The following is a 24,486-nucleotide window of genomic DNA, read 5'->3' as shown; positions in this document are numbered from 1 at the left end:
GCCAAAGTGGATCAGACAACATAGAAAATATATCTGAAAATTATAGTAACATGTTATTTTCAGGAAATAGAATATTAGAAAGTTAAAGGTAATTCCAATTAGTTCATTAAGAAACACATCTAGTGTGTAGACTTAAGTTTTGAAATACTTAAGGAGCAGGTAGTCTATGGAGGGCATGTCTCATCTCTTCTTACAAACCTCCAGAGGCAGACAAATATTCTACAATCCTTCATTGGGACTAGTGATTTATATTGGCAGAACTGGGACAGATAGGCTTTTGAAGGAGGCATCTGAAAGCTGTATGCCACAAACCTTCCCCATGAGCTGTCTCTGTCTAAGCAGAATATATGCAGTCCTCACATGAAGGGCATGAATATTGAGGCCAACTGACTAGAGATGGTCTGCACAAGTGCACCATTTGACCAGAACTGCACCTCTTACCTGGCCAAGATGAAGGTGTCCCTGTTTTCTGATCCACAGATGTCCACTTGTGGCTGAAGAGAAAAGAGTTCCTAATCATGTGATCAGGAATACCCATGCACATACTCCATAAGCAGGTCCTTTTGGTGACATGGTGGGTAGACTTTTGGATGCCTAACAAGTAGGGGAGGGGAAACAAGGCAGGAAAGCAGCCAAACCAATCTACAGATTACTCGCAGTTTGAGAGACCTCAGGAAGGAGTGCATCACAGGCATATGACAAACTGCATAAATTATTCCAGGGAGTTAAGTGTGACCCACAGCTACAGGCTTGACATTACAGAATAAAATGGACTCTTGAGGTTCCTTACAGGTTAGGTCAAAGCAAAAAAACCAAAAAAAACCAACCACAAAACCCAAAAACATTCAGAAAACTGATAAAAGCATATCTGATCCCAAAATGCAGTTTCTTAGTATGAAGATTTGATAATATCCTACCAGACCAACTGAGTTGGGGAAAAAAAGCAAAATAAGTGGAAGGGGGAAGAGAGAGAGAGAGAGAGAAAGAAAAAAAAACTTAAGGGACACTCTTGAAGTCTGAAACACAAGCAGTAAGCTTCAAAGGGAAATGCAAGTTGAAAACAACTGCTGAATTGAAGTAGATGTTTATCATACCATCCAGAAGAACACTATCGCTAAAATAATGCATTCAAGCATAAGCCTAGTTATTTGTACTCTCAAAAGCAAAGGTCTGGCTACACCCAACTGAGATTTCTTTGTATTCCATCACTGTATTATTTGTTTACAAAATATCTGAAACATTGTTTCTGTGCCTTCAGAAGACAAAAGGTCTGTGACAAGTACTGCTTGGGGACAGAGGGGTGGAGGCAGAAGTCATCAGGAACCACAACTACACTGCATTCAGCAACTGATACTCACCAAACAGACACTAAAACAGAGATTTCCTGTTCAGGACAGATTTATAAAACTCAGGTAGTAAAACAATCTAAACATGCGAGATTAACAGAAACACAGTCTTAATACTAAAGGAGTCTGAAAACAGCTAAGAGACCAAAACAACAGTAGAGCAAGTACTGTTTACAGTGAAAAGAATGCATGAGGAAATGTGTCCCTTAACAAGTTCCTGCAGCAATTCCATCTAACTGAAGCAGTCATAAAAATTAATATTTACTTTCAGTTTTTCTTCTATCCCTTGTCTCACTGTACACACTTATTTATCCATTTCTTCACATGAAGTCAAGCAGGAAATTCCTCCACCAATGGATGCTATATCAGTTCAAAAAAAAAAAAAAAGGTCTTTCCCAAGCTTAATAACACAAATTGCAATACTATAGAAGAGTAGTTAGTACTTAGGACCACAGGACCATGACTGCCGGTGAACCTGCAGCACAGAGGACCTCTCTGGGCACCTGAGTTCAGCTGTTTGCTTAAGTAACTAGTTTCCTGAAATCCCCTGGAAGAAGTCAGTCAGCCCTCTACCAAAAGAAAAAAACCAGAGCTCTTAAAACTGGGGGGGGGGGGGGGGGGGGGGGGAAGTAAAGTCGTGGAGAGAGCTTAGCAGCCTATCTGCAAATCTTCTTTCATTGGGGCTTAAACTGTCATTTACATTAGCTGAAAACAAACTCTTCCAAAATGTAAAGGCAACCACACGAAAGCATACTCTGTAGAAGCAGAGAAAGAAGAATAGAGTGAAAAAGCATGTATTCAAAGCTGACAAACCTAACATACAAGAATGATATAACAAAGCAGCTGGGAAGCCTGTCAGTGTTAGCCAAGCCATCTCAGTAGCACACTGCTGTCATTAGCATCCCACTCCTCAATGGTTTCAATTTTATAACCACTTCATTTATAACCATTTCATCTTAAAACCACTCATCCATCTCTAATGTAAAAACAGCATAAGATACTTTTTTTCTAATTTTAGGTATTTCTCAACAGGAAGCCTTTGTTTAGTAAATATTAGCAAGCAATAATGGCCTTACAGCTATGGATTCTGTTCATGCAAAACAAAATAAAATTTGCTCATCAAGTTAGTCAGCGCCAGTCACCCTCCCTGCCAAGTCAGGGCTGGTTACAATACACGCAGTCGGGAAAGGCACTGCTGTGTCAGTTGGCTGGTATTCTTTTGTCTGACCTGATTTATTGTTGGCCCAAACATTTCTGAAGCTTTTTATTTCAAAAAATGTACACCAGGACAAGTTTAAATACAGACTAACATACGGTTTTTCCCCTCCGTGGACATTGCATATCCTACATTACTGTTCAGTATGCATGCACCATTCTGCTTACCGCTTCTCCACATAGAACATTAACACTTTCTAATGGCAGCAGGCTCTCCCTCTACTACCCAATTTCCATCAGTCATAAGAGAAGGGGAACCACTAATACAACTGTTGTTTTGCTGTGGCCAAAAGTTTAGAACTGAAGTTGGTCACTGATGAAAAGGAAAGATAGGGTATAGATCTAGATAAACCAACTGAGAAGTAACACATCTGTGAAAAATTCTTGAAGTCAGATTACATATGAGACTTTCAAAGCAAGTGTTCTAGTTCACCACCTAATAAGGTCCTGCTTTCCCTAGGAAGCTTTTTACAGGTACAAAGATGTGATTATTTACTTCATGCATTTAGTAGCTTTCAAGAACATTACACACAGTGAAGATAGTACCAGTGTGGAACAACCTGCCATGCATACTGTCTACGGCCACAAGTTTATATATATAGATCAGTCTTTTGACTATGGGGGGGGGTATATAAAAACTCATCTCACTTGTGAAAATCTTACTATAAACAAAGTAACTTGTATTTTTTGCACAGTTTCTCCATCTACCCTCACAAACACGATTAAATGCCTTGTCTTTGGTAAGTGTCTACCATGAATTCACTCACCCACTCTATGGATGTTACTACTAGTTTAAGATGATGAGTAACTGCAACTAGATGAGAACACTTATATGCCCATCGTGTACAAAGCCACTGGGCCACAGCCAGTGGCAGAAACTAAGGATCACCCTCACTAGGTCTAGTCCCCATTTTGAGAACTCCCTTTGTAAATTGCTGCTTTCCTGGGATCAGCTGAAAACTGTGTACTTCAGCTCCCCTTTTACTTCCATTGAAATATAGAAGCCTCAATTCTGGTTTTAAGCGCCACTTCACATCATCTGCATAAATTCCAATCTCCTTCAGGAGAAAGGGAAAAAACAGACAGAACAGTCTTGCAGGGTGGTAGTGAGAACAAGTACACAAACTGGGAAGCAATTTCCGCCAATATCCAAGTATCTGGATCCATAACTTTATTAATAAAGTTTCACCTTATGGAATGCAAAGAGTCAGCTCTTCCATCGCTTTCGATCTTAGAAGGATTCAGAAGAAATAAGTTTGGGTAACCAACATTTCAATCTGCAAGACCAACATCTTGGCTAAAAGACTGTCAACTCCTATTTACTAATAACCTCATTTTTGGCATTAAGGTAAATTAGAACCTGTTTCCATTATGTTACACAGAAGGATTACATGGTATCACTAGTTATGCCACCTAGGCCACGTGAAAAAAACCAAGTCATCTTTGGAATTAAGCTGATCCAAAGTAAAACAACTTTAAACTAAAATCATGTTAGTATCATCTTCATCAGTGCCCGTATTGCGTACTAGGAAACTGTCAGCACTCAGTTCTGAACCTGATCCAGAGTATAAGACTTCCCAGTGAGCATCACAGAGTAGGCAAAACAATCATACAACAATGAACTGTGTGGAAGTCACCTAATTCCTACATCTGCAGTTTGAGAAACAGTCCCAGATTAACCCATCATTTTATTTTTGCTCTCCTCCCCCATCAGCCCCATTCTAACATGATTAGCAGCCTGCCATATTTGTCTGATTTGACAGAGGTCACTATCACACTCAAGACACAAGAAGAACTAATCAATGTTTTACACTTTGGTTTGACCATAGTAAAGTTGACCCATGTCACTGCTGTCTAGTCTCAAGGAAGCTTTTGTAAGGCAATAAACACATGGGCTAGATGTGATTTTCATCAATTGTACAGATGCAAAATGAACAAAACTTTTTTCCTTTAATGGTGGTGTAGTTATTTTATTTGTTGGTGGCCACAATTCAGGAGTGATGAGAAAACAGCAGTCTTAGCTAACATATTTCTTCTTTTATTTGGCCATATAAACGTAGTGCAGATGTAAGGAATGAAACAGTTTAATTCACTGAATAACAAAAACTCAAAGAATTTCTGGAAGAATTTATCCTTGCAAAATCTCTTAACAAGGCTGGAAGCTGCCAAAGGCACTTGTAAAGTCATCACATTTCAACTCTGTGTTATGATGCAGAATTAGAAGCTACCCACCCATCCCTACGTCAAGAAACATTGTACTTGAAGCTTTCAAAAATAGAAAAGTCAGTCCTAGCTTTTTTGTTAATCCGTATCGTGGCAACCCTTGTTGTCATAGCATCATCAAAAGACACTACACCAAATTCATACAGCCTTTAGCAACATGCTCTAGAATCCACTGCAACCAATGTCTTAATCACATTATATTGCAGCCAAAGTCACAATTTACGGAAAATAAACACTTAAGCAATTATTTCAATGAAGAAAATTCTAAGGACATGTAAAGTGTGATTAGGAATGAAGAAAAGAAAGGCATAAAAATAGTAACCCAGACCCCTGCATTTGACATAAAAGCACTGAAGTTTGGGAGGTTTTTCTGAGAATAATATAGAGATCCAATTCAGTGAGAATGCATGGAAGTTTCCTGCAAACAGCTTATTGAATACAGTATATTGAAAGTAGCAATGTTTCATTTCATTTATTATATGCAAATAATGTTTTTGTAAGAAAGAATTTAACATTTGGCAGGTCAGTTACCTCTTTACTGCTAAACTACTAAATTTGATCTTAAAACAGGGTGAAAGTGCAGGCTTGCAATTTTTGCAGAAAAATTGCTCTTGGAGGAAACACACAACTATCCCCCCTTTAGTCTAGCCTTCCAGGTAAGACTTCTAGCATGATGAGCTTTTGGTGTGTACCACAAATAGCCAAAAAGCCCTTTCAGATTTATCATTTGCTATCAGGGATTGGCCAAAATACATCAGTCTCTCCATTTAGATTTGACCATTAACCATGCTGACTAGCCTCTAATGTGACCTTAAGCTGTGGCAGTTTTTGTTTGTTTTTAAACTGGGCTAACATTCCTACCCCATTTTAATTATGGGCCAATTCTGTACTTCTGAAAAGTCAACACTTACGTAAGAAGTCCTTTTTGCTTATGTAAATAGGGCAAACCAAGGCTCAATTCATTTCCAGAAATTAAAGGAAAGTTATAAAAATCAAGATGTCTTAAAAAATCTTTTCAAAAAGTCAAGAAAATAGATGGTGTACATGCAAAGTACATCAGAATAATCAAAATCCTATAATTCTGCCTACACTGAAAGCAGTTAAATATTTTCATTATGTTGGTTTGCCAACTGACATCAGCAGAACAGTTGTTACTTCACATTCATTTTGCATTTAAATTCATAGATGAACTCCCCATTTGTGTATGTGGGGAAGTCTTTTGGAAAAAAACCTACCACAATGCAGCTTTTCATTAATCTATTTCAATATGCTGTACGCTACATTCCTTCAACTTTTGTATTCTACTAGCCTTGAGATTCCAGTCAACTAACCTAGATGTGTTCAGCCATGCAGTTTAATCCTTAGAATACATTAATCTTTTATTAACCCCAAATTTAAAGACCAGAAACCAGTAATGAAAATTGCTGGAGTTTCCTTATTTACCTGTTTCTGACAAATGAGAGTGAACACACTACATGGCCATTTTAGCCACTGTTTATATCATTTCCCTGGGTCTTCCAGGAGTTTAAGAATAAAACTAGGTGAGGATAATGCTTCAGCACTTTCAGAACACATTTTAAGTTAGAATTGTGAATTGTCAAGTGGACATAAAACTACATTCTTTATGATGAATACATTTGCAATAAGCTTGATCAGTCACATTTCACCAGAAAGTCATACCCATCAGGATTAGCAACTATACCTTTAGTACTATGCTACTTATTTCTTACTCAAGGGCATTTCACTAAAACTTAGTAAAGTAGTCCCTGGACTGAACAGCTGCCAATAGAAGACACTGTTAAAATAAAATCAGAAAAAAAACCACTTTTATGCTTTAAGCAACTGTGGTCCTTGCAAATCGGTTCAAGTTCCAATAAAATATGAAGTAATACTCACTCAAGTTTCACAGCACAAATTTCTGAAAAAAAAGAACAAGTCCGAAAAGGAAACCTTTTCCCCAGAAAGTTGATCTTACCATATCAAACTGGCACACAGAAGAGTTAGTATGAAAGTTTTGTTTTCATTCATTCAAAAGAAAATAAATTTAACCTTTGCTAACCCACATCAAGAGATTATTAAAAAAAAATACTCAACCTTTAACTCATTTTACTTTTAATCTAAAATACTATTTGTTCTACATGGCTGCTGCTTCCACTTTTAGCCTAAGTCACCGACTGAGCAAAGAAGCTATTTCATTGCTGCTAGCCCACCTAGTTTTCAAAAGACCACACAAAGCCAGGATTATGAGATTATATGGTGTTAAACAAGAGGTGCCTTACTTTGTGCGTTTCTTTTAAAGGATCTTTTAAAACAATTATGAGCTGCTATAGGATGTGATAGTATTCCATTTCTGGTTTTTCAATTAAAATAAAAGAGTATGCAAAATCAACTTAAAATTTAAGTGGGATTCAAATCACTAAGGCAGCAGCCACTACCACTAGTTGCCTAAAAAACTGGTGAACATAAAGGATTAATTATTTGAAGTTCCAGCATCGAAGACCTGCTGAAACAAGCACCCAAAAGAGTAAAGCCTGACTATATAACTTGTACAGGTGACACAGAGTGATGAGACATTTGAATGCTCAAGAGGAAATACTTTCAAAATCTTCCCACTTCTTAGATTCAGGAACAGTCAATCCACTCTGCAATATAACATTTCAGTATCAGGTATTTCACACCAAAACATCTTTGATTGTTTCATATGAAGAGGAGACAAAACACTACAACACTACACTGTCATTATAGCAGTAACTGATGTCACACCACAGCTGCACACCCCAAAAGACAACAGTAACCCACTGCACAGCTCACTATGGATTTTGAATGGAGTAGTATTTCTTCACAAATACTTTTCAATAGAAAGGTGAAAAAGACAAACCACAGAATCTCTTTGCTTTATGGCTCTGGATTTACACAGCTGTTTCCCCCTAGCACTACTGAAGCTGTCATTCCAGCTAGTCAATGCTAAATGAAAAAAACAACAAAAGGATATGCAGTCCAGTAAAATCTACTGAATGTGAAAATTATAATAGAATCAGGCAGAACTTGGTCAACTACATATTTGAATAGTAGCCCCATGCATTCAGTTTTTCATCCAGTGGCATGCAGCATTTGATGTTGTACAATAAACTTCTCTCATTACTAAGAATCCGATTTATTTATACGGTCCAGACCTCTTGCTTGCTTTCCAAATTAAGTTCTCAGCCACCTTCTCTAAAATCTCATGTCCAGTCATCAGCCAAAGCCAGCTACAGCTAGAAGGAGTTCTCCATTCCTTGCCAAATTTGTTTGCTTGTTCTTAACAAGGGCTTAAGCAAGAATACCAGAGAGCATTTAATTTGACCACTCTTCAATCTTAATCCTACTGTTAGTTTCCTCTTCTTCACCACTTGCATAACCTGTTTATCATGGTCACTTTCTCAAGGCCCTTCACTGTCTTCACTCAGCTATCACAATTCATGTATGCTACTAAGCTTTCAGATAAACAATTTGTACCTTATCAAACAGAAGCACAAAACAAATAGGCCTATCCCTCCAAAAAGCTGCCTCCTTCAACTGCTCTTCTGCTGGCAGTGGTTAACCTACTTCTGCGCCGAGACCACAGCCCATTTTGTTGACCAGCACTGTTCTGTTTCTCTGTACCTCCACTGTAGTGATTCCAGTAAACATTTTTTTTCCACATTATCAGCATTGAAGAACTTCTGGACAAACTTTTTAATTCCATAGTTGTGGTAGCACCTAGAACAAAGTACCTTATATACCCTATATACAATGAATGAATGAAAAAAAAAATCCCCAGAAAACAAACAAAAATGCAGAATAACTTAAGCATCCTACTGAAGAATCCATTCATATCACTATCAATACTAAAACAGCAACAGGAATTCATGAACATTGAGTAGGCTTTAAGCTAATCCTTCAGGAATTCCCTGTCCATAACCATTTCAGCAACATCTGATCTTACAGAGAGAGCTAAGAATATGCTGTACTCCAAGAGTAGAGCATCAACTGAGGTGCTAAATTTGTTCATAACAGAGCCCTAAACCAATGACACCTGCATGAACTGGAAAAATTTCAATACAATGCTCAGAGAAGAGCACACTTTGGAAATCCTGTGCTACAACATTGAAATTTGGCCCCAAATCCTAAAGATGTCACAATCTCTTGTTGAAAAAGGCATGGGGTGAGAGAAAGGACACGCTTGTGCTTCAACTCCACTGTACAAATATACTTCCTGCGAATTACTGATCTACAATCCTGCAATTCATTTTAATCAAAGACAACATTATTTTCAATGCATCTTAGCTGAAACTTCCTCACCAGGCCTCCCACATCCTACAGATTCCTAAAACTAGAAAAGGATTAAGACGTTGCAAGAGCTAGAAGAAACACTTTATTCTTTCCAAAATAAGAGCCTCCTTTTCTCTTTTGCATTCACAGTATGCATAGCAACATATATAATACCACAGTCATTCTACATCTCACAGATAAGAAATATTAACAGAACTCTTAAAAATGTAATGAACTGCTGCAACACCCAACCGTGGGCCCTGAACCCAAGTTTAACACAGCACAATCAACACATTTGGAAAAGGGAACATGCTACATTATTACAATAGCTCTTTTGAACGGCTTAAGTCAACAGAATTTGAACCTTATGCTTTCTTATTTCTCCCATACATTCTTGAATACCCATTTACATAAAAAAATAAAAAAGTCTGTATGTTATTTCACATACAGACATACAAGGTGAGACACCAAAGTACCAGCGTTCATTCTCTCATCATCATCATTCTAGACCAAAGCAACTGGAGCCATTTTAAATGCTGCTTCACAATCAAAAGGACTATGTAAAACTGAGTGCCCTAACCCCAGAAATAAAAGTCTTGTTTAAAGTTCCTTTTAAAGCTTTTCACTGCTCCTTGCAGTAGATATATTTTCATTGTCATTTGAAATTTAAGCAATAATGCAGCTTTCATTGTCACTTCAGATTTAAGCAATAACTGGACTTGCTCAAATACCTGAAGCAGTTTAGTCATGACACAGAACATAATTCTGAAGAGGTAAGTTTAATAAATCAATCTTTGTTTTAAGTTGACAGAGTCTCCAAAATAAAGATAACCAAAATTGGCAAATAAGAATTCCTACATATTTTTAAAAATTAGCCCAAGAAAGTACCTTCAAACAGTAAACAAGCAAAAAACAGTAAAAAGGAAAAATCCCTTGTTCAGCTAAGTCACAGCCTCTACAAAAAAATTCCTCAAGTCCTCTGTTTTTCAGTTACGCTGTTCTGTAATGCATGTCATTAAGTTGAAAGTTTAACCCAAAAAACTATTTCTACAACCTTACATGAGTAACCTCAATCTTCTACAAAAAGAGGCATTTTATGGAGATAATGGAATGAGCCCCCATAAAAGTCCTACTTCACTTAAGGAAACGGCTACCTACAAAGATCAAGGTCCAGGCTCTGTATCACATCTCCTACCCTGCCACGCAGTTCTAACTCCAATCCATTAACAAGACATTAGATCTAACATAACCAAGTCACCACAATTGCCAGATTAGATGAACACTTGCATGGAATTAAGAAACAAGTCAGCTTCAGTTCTGTGATCTAGCTACATAAATAGGAAGAACAAACACTCCCAATGAAACTGATGGAAAAGGAATGATTTAGTCTATGAAATCTTCATGAAATCAAGATCATTAAGATGACAGTCACAACTCATAACTATGCTGTTAAGCATACAAAAATTACTTGTATTGATCTTCTTGTTTTACATTGCAACTTTGATAAATTGATGCATCAGAGAAATGAGAAGATGGAATATTTCTGTGGATACATTAGAATACATTTTGCCAAGAGCAGGAAACTAATTTAGGGCAAGGGGGTTTTGTTTTAAGCACAAAAGCTCCTACATGTAAATAGGAATTGCTGTTAAGAACACAAGACTTCACACTGGATATGGATCAAACCTTATCTTTCAGTTGTTGGGGCAGAGTTCTTTGAGACATACATGTTTTTGTGTCCAAGTGTTCCAATCTCTTAAGTTGCAAACTGTATTAGAAGAATTTTTGCTGTTGAAAGGCCTAAATTTACATTTACATTCAAAAAAGAAAATCTGACTATTCAACTTCTTCCTTACTACTCACCTTTGATCTTGCTAATCTTGCAATTTCAGTTTCATTAGCCTAGTTGCTGTGATGGAAAGGGAAGGTAATTCCAATTAACAAACTAGCTAAGGCTCTTTAAGTGTTTTGAGTTTTTGTACATCAGAAATGCAAAAAGGAGAAAGAAAGGAGTTTTGCCTTGTATTACATTTTTTGCACTTCAGAAGCACCACAAAAATGGAAAATGACTGTGCTCTCTTATAAATAGTTCAGAGTTTCCTAAAGAAAGATATGCTAATTATTTAAGTCAACAAAAATATCCGGACTGCACATAATGCTTGATTTTAGATTTTAAGCATTCACAGGCCTTCAAGACACACACACATACCCCCCCCTTCTGACTGCTGATCTTAGACACTATAGCAACAAGTGAACATTTGTTCTGAAGGAATGTGGAGTATGCAACTGGGGGAGGGGTAGCACTATCAGTCACAAACTTATCTGCTGGTCCACTAAGTTAAATAATAACTTCAATCTTCCCTGAAACTGAAGAAACAGCATTTACTATCCAACATTAGCAACCTGCATTTAACAGGCAGCTTACACTTTGACTATAAAGAACACAGCTTTGCTTGGACTGAACTTCAAGAGGAGGTTAGGTTTTTTTCCTGTGCTTGTTCAGAGTACTGGAAATAGCAAAATTGTTCCATGACTGCCCATTAATTAAGCAGTGCTCCAATACTGCAAACCTGCAAAGCAAAAGAAAATGCCCAGCTCCTTTGGCTCTGGTCACAGCATCTGAAAGTCCAAGACTCCCTAACAAAAGCCTGCAAGATGGCAGACTTGTAGAAAACAAGAAGCTTGGGCAAAACAGTTTGTGGAACAATCTGGAATAAAATGGAAAGAAAGGTGGAAAGTTCTCTCTCCCGGCTTAAGTGTAACATTCCTGGGGAAAAGCACAGTCTGTAGCTACAGCTGTCTCCCATAAACATCGACTGGAAACTACTTTTTGTTGGATTGTTGTGGACTTGCCTTCATTCAGGCTTCACTAGTTGTTTTATGGACAGCATTCTCTGGAGTACATCAAACTCCTGCTTTCTTTGCAGAACTTCTCAGGTTTGAGGAATCTGGCACTGGACAGGAACAGGACTCACTGCCAGGGATCACAGTGCATCCTGCTCATGAGAGAGACCAGGAAGAAAGTACAGTGTGAAAGTAAGGGAAGCATGGGAAAATGACCAGGAGGTCTCTGGCTTGCTGTCAACCTAGAGCTTGACTAAGAGAAGCAGCTTACATGCCCGTCTATTTTTTTTCCTCTGAGTTTTGCCATAAAAAGCATCAGAAGTTGTTAAAAAAAATAATCCCTACTATTGGCTTTGTGTTCCTATTAATAATTTTACTTGTTAAAAAAAAATTTCAGGAAGTATTTACTTTGTTCTTATTTACATCCTTTACTTCTCTTAGCTTGAAAGACTATTTCACATTTGTCAAAGAACAGTTTCAATTTTAGATTGACAGAACTAATATTTAGAAGTGACTACTACTTGGAGATACGTGAAAGGGTATGGTAAGGAATTTCCAGGTCAGAAAGACTGGAAGAACATATGTCTTTCCATATTTGCAGGTTTTAGGAAGGCAAGTTTAAAAGATGACTGTCAAATTCAAATGCACCAAAAGCTCAGAGCTAAAGAAGGCTGATTAATTTGCCATCTACAAAGGGCATTTTCTACTTGCTGTTGTCTCTACCACCACCCCCTCCCGCACCTTTCCTATACCCTGTCAAACTTAGCATTCAGTAGAGGAGACAAAAGAGTTGGTACAGGGTTTAGCAGCGTATGCTGTAATGCCAGGGTGGAGTGCCACACCAACTCTGCCTAGACCCTCACAGTCTTGTTCCATTTTAACCTCTGGCCACTTGTTCCTTTGCCAGCTGCCTTCTCCCTCTTTTGCTGGTATTCAGTACAGCCTTACAGTCAGCTCATGGAACTGATCCGGCTGAAAACTAGTTCCTTTCTTCCTAGGACTAGCTTTTAGGCAGATCTGCCCCGAGAACTGGCTTGCTATGCAGTCACCAGAGAACTACTGCCAATGCCAGGAAGAAGCGGTGAGATCGCAGCAGCTCACACTTAAGTCTCTTTAAGCTGCTGTGGAAATAGACTATTAGCATGGTTCAAAACAGAGCTCTAAACATAACAAGCTCTATAATAAGAAAACAACGATTTTAGATGCATCTTGTAGATTTTCAACAGTTACAGAACCGTACCATCAATTCAGCTGTTGGTGGGGAAGAAAAACCTGCAATTTCTGCAGGAGCACCCTCAGAAGTTACTCCTTCCAGCTGCCTTACACCCACCCCAGTCTGGTTTAGTCCTGGCTTCCCTGCTACCGTGGCTCACAAGGTCACTTCTGCCAACTTTGCTATGAGAACAGTAACATCCAAGCAGCAAATACAAATTGTCAGAATTCACCTCTTAACACCTCTGTTCAGCAAGAGGATGAACAATGTCATTGTTCATCCTTTACTTTACAAGTAAAGGATGTAAACAAGCTAATACATTTAAAACTTGCAGTTAGTTCCTTGTGGACCAAGTTTGAGTAGAGCTACAAAGTACAAAAAAGGTCATATTTTAATAATAAGTTACAGAATTATTCTTCAGATAGTACAAGTATATAACACTTCAGTAGATCCTGGAATTGATTAACATTAAAATTCCACTTCAGACTATTTGTCAACATCCTCAAATGTTGTTATTTCTGTAACAGGATTTATTATCTACTAGACAGTTTGTTTTTCCCTTTTTTGAGCTACATGGAGTAAGAGAAACAATGTGTAATGCTTTACATGAATTCCTCTGCCTTTTCCCAAGGATTCTTGAAGGTCATTTAATCAATTGACAAGCAGATTGTTTCTGCATTTGATAATCACTATGTTCTCACGGTCCCTGAAAGTTAGCTGCCCTGACAGCATTTTGCTTTCCCTTCTCCCATAAAGGTTTTTTTTTTTTTATTTAGGACACAAAATACTATCAACCAGAAAACCAGCACCATCTTCCACAAAGTTTTAAAGAAAACACTCCTACTTCCCTCAAAACAAAAAAATCCCCAAACATTCCTTCCAGAGACTGTTGCAAAGAAAGGCAAACGCTTTATCAAATCCTTGTTTAGAGCAGTTTGCCCACCTACCAAGCACTCATACTATGAAGTGTCATTAGACAGGTAAATACATCCAATTTAAGGTGTATCAAAGACAGCACCTTTCATTGAGAAACATCAAAACTGGAATAAAGAACAAACAGCAAAATTACACCTAGTGTTATAAATTATCATAATTTCAATCTGTAATCTTCACTGCAATAGCTAATGAACTTCAGATTTCCCTAGCAAAACAGGACAAACTGACTTTCAAAAATACTGTCTCAGAAAAAGGACTTTAATGTTTTACACTATAAGAAAACACAGAAATAAAAATCAAATGCTAAAAATACTACAGTACTTTAATCGTACTAAAAATATGGACAGTACTAAAAAAAGCACACATTATCAAGCCTGGAAGGGCTGAAAAGAAATCATTTATCTTTGACCCTGAGGCACTATATTCACTAGACAGCTTCTGGCTTTTAGTGTAGCATGCAATTAATACCAGTCTCTGTGGTGCTAAAACAAGGTTTTGATGTCACTAGAGATTACAAGTTCCTTATTTTGAGGAAACTATTTTACTTGGCACACCTTTAAAATTGTCCCACTGGGCAGAATATCTTATCCTTCAAAAATAAGGACCTGACAGATTTCAAGTTAGGTAGCATTCCTGATCCTTTTGAAAGTATTGGTGCTATTATAAAGAGGATGCAGACATTCCTGACCAGGCCATCCAGCTTCACCAGTATTTGTACCACTGCTTCAGTTGGGGGGGAGCAAGGGGGGCATAAAAATAAAATCTTGTCAAACTCTAACAAACCAGGCAGCAAAATCTGATCCTCAAAGAGAAATCTGCAATGAAAGGTATGAGCTTTGTCTTGCTATTCTGTTTTCCAAGATATCTGGAAGAAAGGGTATATTAACATTTTCAAATAAGCTTCAATTTATATTAGTTGAAGATAGGATGAGCTTGAGGAAAAAAGTTTTTGCTCATGAAAAGGATGCAGAATTACCCACATGAAGCACACAATATCACACTTTGAAGATTACTTCAAAGTTTGTGATAAAGCAAGCAATAATTTCAAAATATATTCTGAAGTACAGTCAAGAAGATTATATATTAAACTATAATTACTCCTGCACTTTTAAACCACATGCAAATTTTACCCTTACAGCTATTCGTAATGAAATGGTATTTCCCACAGTCCCAAGGGCAGACCTTACAGTATGAAGCATACATTACATTCCTTCAAAGAAAAAAAAAAAAGCAGATGTCACAAACTAGTAGCTAATTATCTTCAGACTAGGGAGACAGGAATGTTTCCCCCATCTCTGATGTAATACAAGTAAAAGCTACTATTTACCGTTTAAAAGTGAAACACTTAGTAAAATATCTGCTAATTAGAACTCAGACTGCGTCCTAAATATTCTTTTGTGTGGTCCTTTTAAACCTGAGTAAATGAATCTCATTTGTGCAAAGACCACGCAGTGGCATCATTTGCTTAAAGCAACAGTGGAATTTATTATATGCAGTAACAGCACAGACTGTAATGTCACCAATCTCATGAATATCTGTTCTTAAAAAGACTCTCAACTTTGCATACCTGTACAATAAGCAATACTATTTTTGAACTGATAAATTCTCTAATAAAAGTTTGCAAGAGAAAAGTCCTGCATATTTTGTCCCCAAAAGCAGCTTACATGCTTTCTATACAACTTCTACAAGGTATAGGCATCCTTATATTTTGAAAAGATTGGAGAGTATATAGAGTTACCCCATAGCTCCTATTGTCCAAAAGAACATATTATGCATGTAGATGTCACCCAGCCTCAAAATTCAACAGTGCTTACTCACAGACACATTAAACTCATGCTTTGGGACAAAAATTAAGCTCTTCAAGTTACAGGGTTTACCTTAAGTATACCTCAGACACTTCATATTCTTTAGTATTTTCAATACTGTGGTCAGGTTGTTAAACCCTCAGCAGGTCTCTGTGGGAAGCAAACAAATTCTCAGTTCCTAAAACATTCTCTACCATGGAAAGTTACTTCTCTTCTTGAGTGCCACTACCTCTGAAGATCACAGACAGCTCCAGCCTTTAGACTGTACTTCACTGTATGTCCTACCTTTTCAGAGAGGGGTGCAAGTTGAAAGCAACAATTAGGTTCTCACACTCTTAGCCCATAGCTGGAAAGTTACTACTGGAACTCAAAACTCAAAGAGAAAACTCACGAGCTTTCAAGCCCACTATGTCTTAACAGTTTGTACTTAGGATGTACATTAAAACTGAAAAAAGAATTAAATCTGGGGTACATCAAGAATACAGAATGCCATCAATACAACTGAAAACACAAATAAACAGTCTTAAGAATAGCACAGATTGCACGTAATGATCTGAGTGTTCTAGGTATTAATTCAACATATACTCTCAAGTTTGGCCTTCCAGGCAGGGATTTCTGAGGAACCGTTTTCATTTTCTTCTTATCAGAAAGGAAAGAAGATTGACTTATTTTGACTCTCCTCAATATATTTCAATTATCTCTGACCTCATAAAGTAGGAGTGCTACAAATGAAGAAGACCTTTCAGTTCAAACACAAAAGACTTGGTGACAATATAACTATCCTTACTAATATCTGCCATATGACACAATCTCGCTCATCTGGAAATTTAGCTGAAGACTGGACCAAGAGACTGATGCATTAACTGTTTGTGCAGATCAACCACTACAGGTTCAGCCTGTCATCAACTAAAATGAAATAAAAAGTTTCCTGTGAAACAGGACTGGATTCATTGACCTAGGTTCAAAAAATGCCCAGACCTCCTCTTTAATGAAGACATTGGTAAAGTATCTCAATCTTATGCCTCAAGTTGGATCGCTAATAACAGATCATTACATCCAGTGAGTACAATGCCTAGATTCAAATGGCAATTTAAAAGACAGCAAGAACTGAAGTGTGTGGAACACATGGTGTTTCACTCAACACAAGAGGCAGCTGCAGCTCCCTCATGTCCAAACAGCTGACAAACTTTTCAAGTCTACAGTTACATTCAGAGGGTTTTTTGTTTGTGGGTTTGGGGTGGGGTTTTTTTGGGGACAGTGGGGTGGAGGTGTTTTGGGTTTTTTTTATGTGAAGTACCATTAAGAAACAAGTTTTCTACTTGGTGCCAGCAAGGAGATTCCAAGTTTTTTAGATTTGGTTTATACAACAAACATTATTGGGTGAGTGTCTGAAAACACGCAAAGTAAGTTACAATGCTGGGTTTACCTTTGTTGAAAAGTAATATCCAAAATTTATTCAGCCTTATGACAATGAGACTACTGTAAGAAATTAAATTATATTAGCATAAGTAATGCAAAGAGAAATAGCCTTGAAATCTACAGATTTCTGTTACATAACCTTCTCCCCTTAAAAGAAATCTCAACTTACTCATGTTACATATCAACTTCCATTGGTACCCTACAAAACACAGCACAAGTGTATAATCCAAAGGCACTTATGATCTAGTTTAGACATGAATACATGTTATAATCCAAAACAGCTTAGATTTTTCATCCAAGATAGTATCACTACATCAGGAGAATGTTAAGTGAACCATGGGTGAATAAGTGGCTAGGCTCTTCCCTGCTCGTGTTATCTGAGCTGCCTTGGAACACAACCACTAGTTGGTACAATATTCAAGGCACTCCCCTACTGGAATCAGCCTACCTACTGATGCAGACCCCAGCGGTTGCCAGCCCTGGCAAACAGGGAGCCACGTGGTCAAGAGCAAAGTTACCGTGTATAGAAAGGAGTTTTTAGACAAGCTGCCGAAGTGGCAATACTACAACTAACAGTAGATGTAGAAGCTAACTAAAGGAATAGCGGTTAGAAGCTGAAAGACCTACAGCAGGCTCTAGGAACACTTACCAGGCAAATACAAGAGCTCACTGATGCAACCCTGTCGCACCACTTGCATTTGCCACTTCTGAACTGCTTGAAGATGGATGCAACATACACACTTCAAAATATTTTTTTCCTGTAGCTAGTAGCAGAATTTATTTTTAGTTCTTATTTCATAAACTCTAGAGCAAAGCTTTACTATTCAACAAAATCTACATCAAGTCAATAGATTAATGCTGTCCAAAAAGGAAGAAAATAATTTCCCATCCCTGCAATTGATTTCACCTTGGAATAATTCATGTAACTAATCACAGGATGGTGGTAAGCTGCAAGCATTATGAGCCAGAATTTTATGTGTAAGAAGTCTGTTCCATCACCTTAGTAAGTTTTTATTAATTTTTGGACAGACAACTGTAAACATTTCCAAAGATAAATAAGATGGAGAAATGCAATCCAAACTATGCAGCTTCCAGGTTGTCTCCAGACAGCAGTAAGCAAGCCCAGTATTACAGAACTCATATAATGAATTTTTGGGATGGAGGTCAAAAAGACCACTCTCAACTGTGGAAAAGAAACATCTCTCCTTTATAAATTAACAATCCTGTAAATGGACAACACTGTTTTCACAAATTAATTCCACAATGTAGTATAAAACAAGAAGACAACTCCTGTCTTCTGTGTTAGTTTTTTTGGATCTTGAGTACAAAATTTTAAACTGAACATTAACTAACAGCTGCTGCGTGGCAACTGGAACACTTCAGTATTTTGATAGTCCCTTCCTACAGGATGCCCGTTTCAGTGTCAGTAGACGCCAAACACCCCACCTCACAAATAACTCTGTTCATCCTGTGTACTCAGCAAAAACACTGTGGACATGAAGTGATCACTAGTCTCAAATTTTTGCTCTATTAAGATTTGTTCGCACCTTTTGGCAGAGCTATTTCAGCTGTGTGCAGACTCACTTGAAACAGAAGTGACTGCAAATGCTCAGCACTCAGGACATCTTATACAAAACTGCTCTGGATGTCATTTCAGCTATTAACCTGGTAACGTTTCTGTAGAAGTTCGATAAAAGCTTTCCTGCTGATGACCAAAAATAGACTAATACCATTTCCCTAAAGGAATAGTAACACACAATAATGTACGCTCCTCATAAGCAAGAAAATTTGCAGTTTCCACCTGCTGGCAGAAGATGGTAAATACTTATCTTGTAGAGGAAAAAAGTGCAGAGTTACATTCTACCTTAAAACTCAAACTACTAGTGCATAAGTCTTTCAAAACCCAAACCAAAACAGCCTAGAAAACTGAAACATCACCGAAATATTAACAGAATTCTTTGGAATTACAAAAAACATTCATATGGCTAAAAACTAATCAGTTGATGGTCTCACTAACTTTTAGCATCAGCCTAGACAGCCTGCTAAAAGCCTATTTTCCCTTGTTATGATTATGAAACAGATTGCACAGTGTTCTGATGAGGAAATACAGAACCCAAACTAACAACCACCATTTCCCGTAATCATCACGCTGGGGGAGGGGAGAGGGGGGAGGAAGGGAGGATAAAGGGGGAAGGTAAAGGGTAAGGGGAAATAACCACAGTAAAGACTAGTTAAGAACATATGAACGGAGTTGTGAGAGTTTCAGAAAATCTAAGAACTAAGAATAAAGAACAACTGACACACCTTCTGAAAGAATGGCTTCCTTCAAATAGAGTAGCACATCTGCAAATTTTCTGACATCATTCACCAGTTGCATGATATATTCTGGATCCACAACAGGATTATCATAGCAGTCAGAGTTGGAGCTAATGCTGCTCAGAGAGCTGCTCTTGGTGCTGCGCCCCATTCCCCAATTTCCTGAATTAGAGATGGTGAAGAAGTTGGAGGTAGACAGTCGGGCTAATCCCAAACCACGCTTGTTACTTCCACCGTTCTGTCGCAACATCCCAGCAGCCGCTGTGCTTATAGAGCTCTCGCAGTTAACACTCAGCGTCGCTTAATGTCCATTTGACAAGCCAACGATGAAACCCTTAAAAATTGGGAGGGGGAAGGAGATGGAGGAGAAGGAAAAATGCTGATTAGTGTAGAAATATATGTGAAGCAATACTTTTGTACTGACAAGATCCAAAACTTCTTTCAAGATGATACTGCTTCACATCACAATGCTTAACTGAAGTATTATAAAGGTTTTTGACTGTTTGAAGTTATTTTAATTTATACAGCAGATAGTGTTGCACAAAAATCAACGGTATGCAGAAATTATTTCAAAAGCTAATTACGATGCATGCTTATTTCATGAGAAAAGTTTCTTCCCTGAATATTTATTGCCCAAACCTTAAGAATCAAGTTCTTTATATTTACCCTGAGACCTGTTCTTTACCACGAAATGTTACTACAACTGAATCCAATTGCAAAAAACACTTGGCATGATATAGACCATGAGCAACATCCCTGCTTGCATCAACCACCAAGCTGTGTTCAGCATCCTGTCTCTTAAGATAACAGACAGCCTTGATCTGATAGGATGACTTTTCTTTGTGTAGATTGTGCCAAGCAAGAAACTGGGGCCTATCACAGTCTGTCTCAGAAAAGAAAGCATCCTGAAAGAAGTTATGTGGGCTTTTCAGCCTGCTATCTTTTAATATGAAAGGCAATCAAAGGAAAGGCATAGAAAAGTGAAGAGATTTAAAAGCATTTTAGAATCAAAGTTTATCTGCAAATCTCAATGCAGTTATCCTGAAGAGTGTTACTCTGCTTTAGTACATCTTAAAAGTTCCACCATAAAAATGCACAAATTTGGGGGAGATTATATTGGTATAAGTAAGCAACTACTTGCATTCCTTTTGTTTAGGAAAACCAGAACGCCACTGCAAGTTTCCCCATGTCAGGTTAAGCGATTCATTTCAGAGCGGTAAACTCCAGGTGGCAGAGTCAGGTATGGTTCCAGCAACTCGCACAATGCCTGCTATTATTCTCTCAACACCAGGAGAAATTCTCAATGTTTACACTATATGGTAAACACTGCAAGGAAAAAAACCACCAAATTGGAACAGGACAGCTAAAAAGTTAACGTGGGTTGCAGACATAACTGCAGCAAAAACTCAAATTAAACTATTTTCACTAAAATTAAAAGTTATGACAATATAAAAGTGCAGGTTGAAACAGGTTATCCCACATATGTTTGTATTTGATTAGTCCAACTGAAGAAGTAGCACCTTTAACATTTTGAACACTCCCACTATGTATTTCAACAAGCGTTATTCTAACGCACTTCAATTATTTTTCCATTATTTCTGCTTTATTTCTCTTTGTAATTTAAAAATATCAGAGGAAATGTGGTCATAGCAGTTGTTTTGGTAATTAATCTGGCAGGCCTTCCAGGGAGTGTGCACTGGGAGGAACGGGAAGAAAACTTCAGAATTTAACACAAATTAACTGCTCTAATTGCTGTTTACTTTTTAAAGTCAGTACCTATAAGTGTACACATGAGACTATACAAATAATGCAGATAATTAAGCAATTCCAAACACCTCAAGTAGATTGAAGTGAGGTTTACATTAAACATAATGTTTAAGCCAGTTTCTTCTGTTCCCACATATAATTCTCATGGCTACAAAGCTACTTTGCAATTCCGCCTTGCAATTACAGAAAAAAAAAAAGCCACATAACCTTCTCTCCTTTTAGCAAGCATGATATCTATTCATATGGAGATAGAGATTTTCATATTATTTAAAAGACATGACTCTTAAGTCTGGCCAGCTTCAGAGTCAACTTTAAGTAGTGTGATGTGTTAGACCTGTTCCTGTAGCGAGTCCATACTTTTAAAGCTGTTATTTTAGAGATATGTTGCGGGGTTTTTTTATTCAGACAAGCAACAAGTAGTACAATAATGACACCACTCTGAAAATCGCAAGAGTGATGACAGTGTTTCTGAACGGGGAAAACTTGAGTGAAATTTTTGCTGTAAAGCAGCAGCAGAACCAAAACTGAACAGTTTAGTGCAACAGTCACCTTTTCCTCACAAATACTAGCCCTTACGTCTGCTCCTCCTGCATTACAAGGCAGATGGGGAAAAGTCTCCCTCACAGAACACATGCCTTTCATTACTGAGAAGCGTTTCATATTTCTTCAGGAGACTCCGGCTTTGAAAACGAAAAGCGTCCACCAGCTTTTCTATAAACGCCTCCAGACTCGTCTGGTTAAAAGCAAGCCATTGCCAGTCCCGACGGAAAAAGGGGGAAACACCCCCCACCCCTCCATAAAGCGCCAGATATTTCAGAAATTTGCTCTCCCAGCACAATTTCCCGGGTAGAGAGGGAGGGGAAAAAAACAAAAAGGAAAGGATACAGGGAAAAAAAAAAAAGGTAAGACGCTCCCGAAGGGGCCCCGTCGCTCGGCCGCCGCCAGCCCCCCGGCCGAGGGCAGGGCCGCTCCCCGTGCCCCGGGCGGGGGTCGTGGCGCCGCCCTGCCCCCGCCGCGCATTCCTGGCGGCCCGCCGCCGCCGCCAGACCGCACGTCCTCCGCGGGCAGGGATTTCCCCTCAGCCGCCCGGCCGCAGGGCGCGGGGGGCGGCGGCGGCGCGGCAGGTAGCGGGCAGAGGCCGCGGGGGCGCCTCCGGCAGACCGCACGAGGTGCGGGGCAGGGCGGAGGTGGGCCCGGGGTCCGCTCTGGGGAACCGCCCGGCGGGGGGGCGGGCGCGCAGGGGCGAGACCCGCGGCGGGGGCCCGACGGGAGCGTAAGAGGGACCCCTCCAGCCGCACCCACTGCCCCGGCCGCTCAGCCTCGCCGCGCCGCACCGCACCCGCGGCTCCTCCCGGCGGCGACAGGCGACGCCCCCCACCCTCCCGCCGCAGCGCGTCCCACCTCCCCCGGGGACGGCCCTTACCGGAGAGCGGCGGCCGAGCGCAGGCAGCAGCCGGGCCGCCGCGGGCCCTTCGCACTCCCGCCCCGCTGCCCATGGAGCGCCCTCCCCACAGCGCAGCCCGCGCCGCCGCCGCAGCCGCCGTCCCCGGGGTCGCCGCCGCTCCCGGCGCCGCCCCCTGACGCCCGCGGCCCGCCGTTGGCCGGCGGCGCGCCGCAGGGCGGGGCTCTGCCCGTGCCCCGCCCAGGGGCCGTGCCCGGGGACCCGCCCCCCCCGGTCCCGCGGGCGCGCAGCGCGGCCCGGGGGGAGGGCGGCCGCTCGCCCGGGGCCAGCGGGGCGGCGCGGGGCGGCCGCGTGGGGCGGCGCGACCCGACCCGACCCGACCCGACCCGGCGCTGGGGAGCCGGGAGGCGAGATGGGGCCGATAAGCCGAACAATGGCCGGTGGGACACGGGAAGGGAGGATTCGCCCTCCCGCCCCCGCCGCATCGTCGTCGCTGCGCCGACGGCCAGCCGGCCGAGGAGCACCGCGCGGCAGCCTCCCCGCCGAGCCGCCGCCGCTGCTGCCGCTTCAGTGCGAGGCACGGCCCGTACCTCCTCCTGGAAGGAGCTCAGAACTGCCGGGCGTCTAGCGTGTGTGCGTGCACGGCTCGGGGCGAGGAGAGCGAGCCAGCCAGCATGCTGCGCGGGTGTAAGTGGTGTACACAAAACAAGCTTCAGAAGCGAGGAAAAGTCCAAATTCAGACTTCGTGGTGTTTAGCAAACAGGATTTACTTTTAAGTGATTCGCCCAACAAGAAACAAAAACACTGTGGCAAAGGAGAGAATGCAGTTCTCGTACTCGACCTCCCACGCTTTCTACTCCTGAATCTTGTTATGTCATTCATTGTACAGGTTCCAGTATCGTTACGAGTGAGTAAGATGTGTGCGTGCACACACACACTTTTCCTTTCTACTCTACTCAGCTCGCTTTTATTTCTGGATGCGGTCTGTTGGCTACTTAGAGAAAATAAAAGCAGTAACAAAATCAAAATGTAACAACGTCAGACTATACCCCCAGGATGGGAGTGGTTTCAGCAGCCCAGACAGCCCAAATTTTGGCATAATTTAGCCACTGACTTTATTTGCACGTGTACATATATGCACATTTTTCTGGTTAAGATGAAAAAGAAGTTGGAAAAGCAGAAATTTGCAGCATCATACAGAAACTCATATAGTTCCCAGCAGCATCAGGACCTTCAGACCTCTGTACAGACTTTTGTTACGTCAGCTCACAGTGACTGATGGCAGCGGTAGCTTTTCCATCTAGTAGCAGGGACTACAAACCAACACTTTATTCCTCACTAATAAAAAGCCATTTAAATTCAGCAATCTTAGATCCGATGCCCAAGCTCTGGAATGGGACATACTTTTGATAACATATCAAAGCCCTCAGCGTCTAATTCTTAGCCCAGTCCCTCAACCTGAGCAGTTTCAGGCTTTACATCATGGAATTCCCTCCTCATTCTTGCTCCAGTCTCCTTCCCCAGCCACTCCAGCACACTACCCATTCAGGATTTTGTGTCAGAGCACCAACCTTATCCTTGGTCCATACTTCCTCTCCATATATGCCAAAATTTCTTCTGTTGGAAGAATTCTATTTCATTTCTATTAGAATTTACAAAGCCTGAAGGTAAGGAACCAAACCAAAACAAGTTGTAATATTACTTATCTCT

The 24,486-nt window shown here is 40.1% G+C and overlaps 1 protein-coding gene across 2 annotated transcripts in view; it reads right to left on the bottom strand.

Annotated features, from left to right (window-relative positions):
• ARHGAP29 (Rho GTPase activating protein 29) overlaps positions 1–22,936 on the bottom strand; it is a 54,829-nt gene extending 31,893 nt beyond the window's left edge. For both annotated transcript variants that reach the window (XM_075038959.1, XM_075038960.1), the window contains exons 1-2: positions 22,798–22,936; positions 19,596–19,941 (exon numbers count right to left, since the gene is read on the bottom strand). In XM_075038959.1, the coding sequence (XP_074895060.1) occupies positions 19,596–19,857 (262 nt within the window). In that variant the 5' untranslated portion in view covers positions 19,858–19,941; positions 22,798–22,936. The remainder of the gene's footprint in view (positions 1–19,595; positions 19,942–22,797) is intronic.
• Positions 22,937–24,486: the final 1,550 nt, after the last annotated feature.

This window comes from Buteo buteo, chromosome 10, assembly GCF_964188355.1.
Source record: "Buteo buteo chromosome 10, bButBut1.hap1.1, whole genome shotgun sequence".
Classification (NCBI taxonomy): domain Eukaryota; kingdom Metazoa; phylum Chordata; class Aves; order Accipitriformes; family Accipitridae; genus Buteo; species Buteo buteo.
The sequence above is the reverse complement of the archived record's forward strand: the minus strand, read 5'-3'. Positions and strand labels throughout refer to the sequence as shown.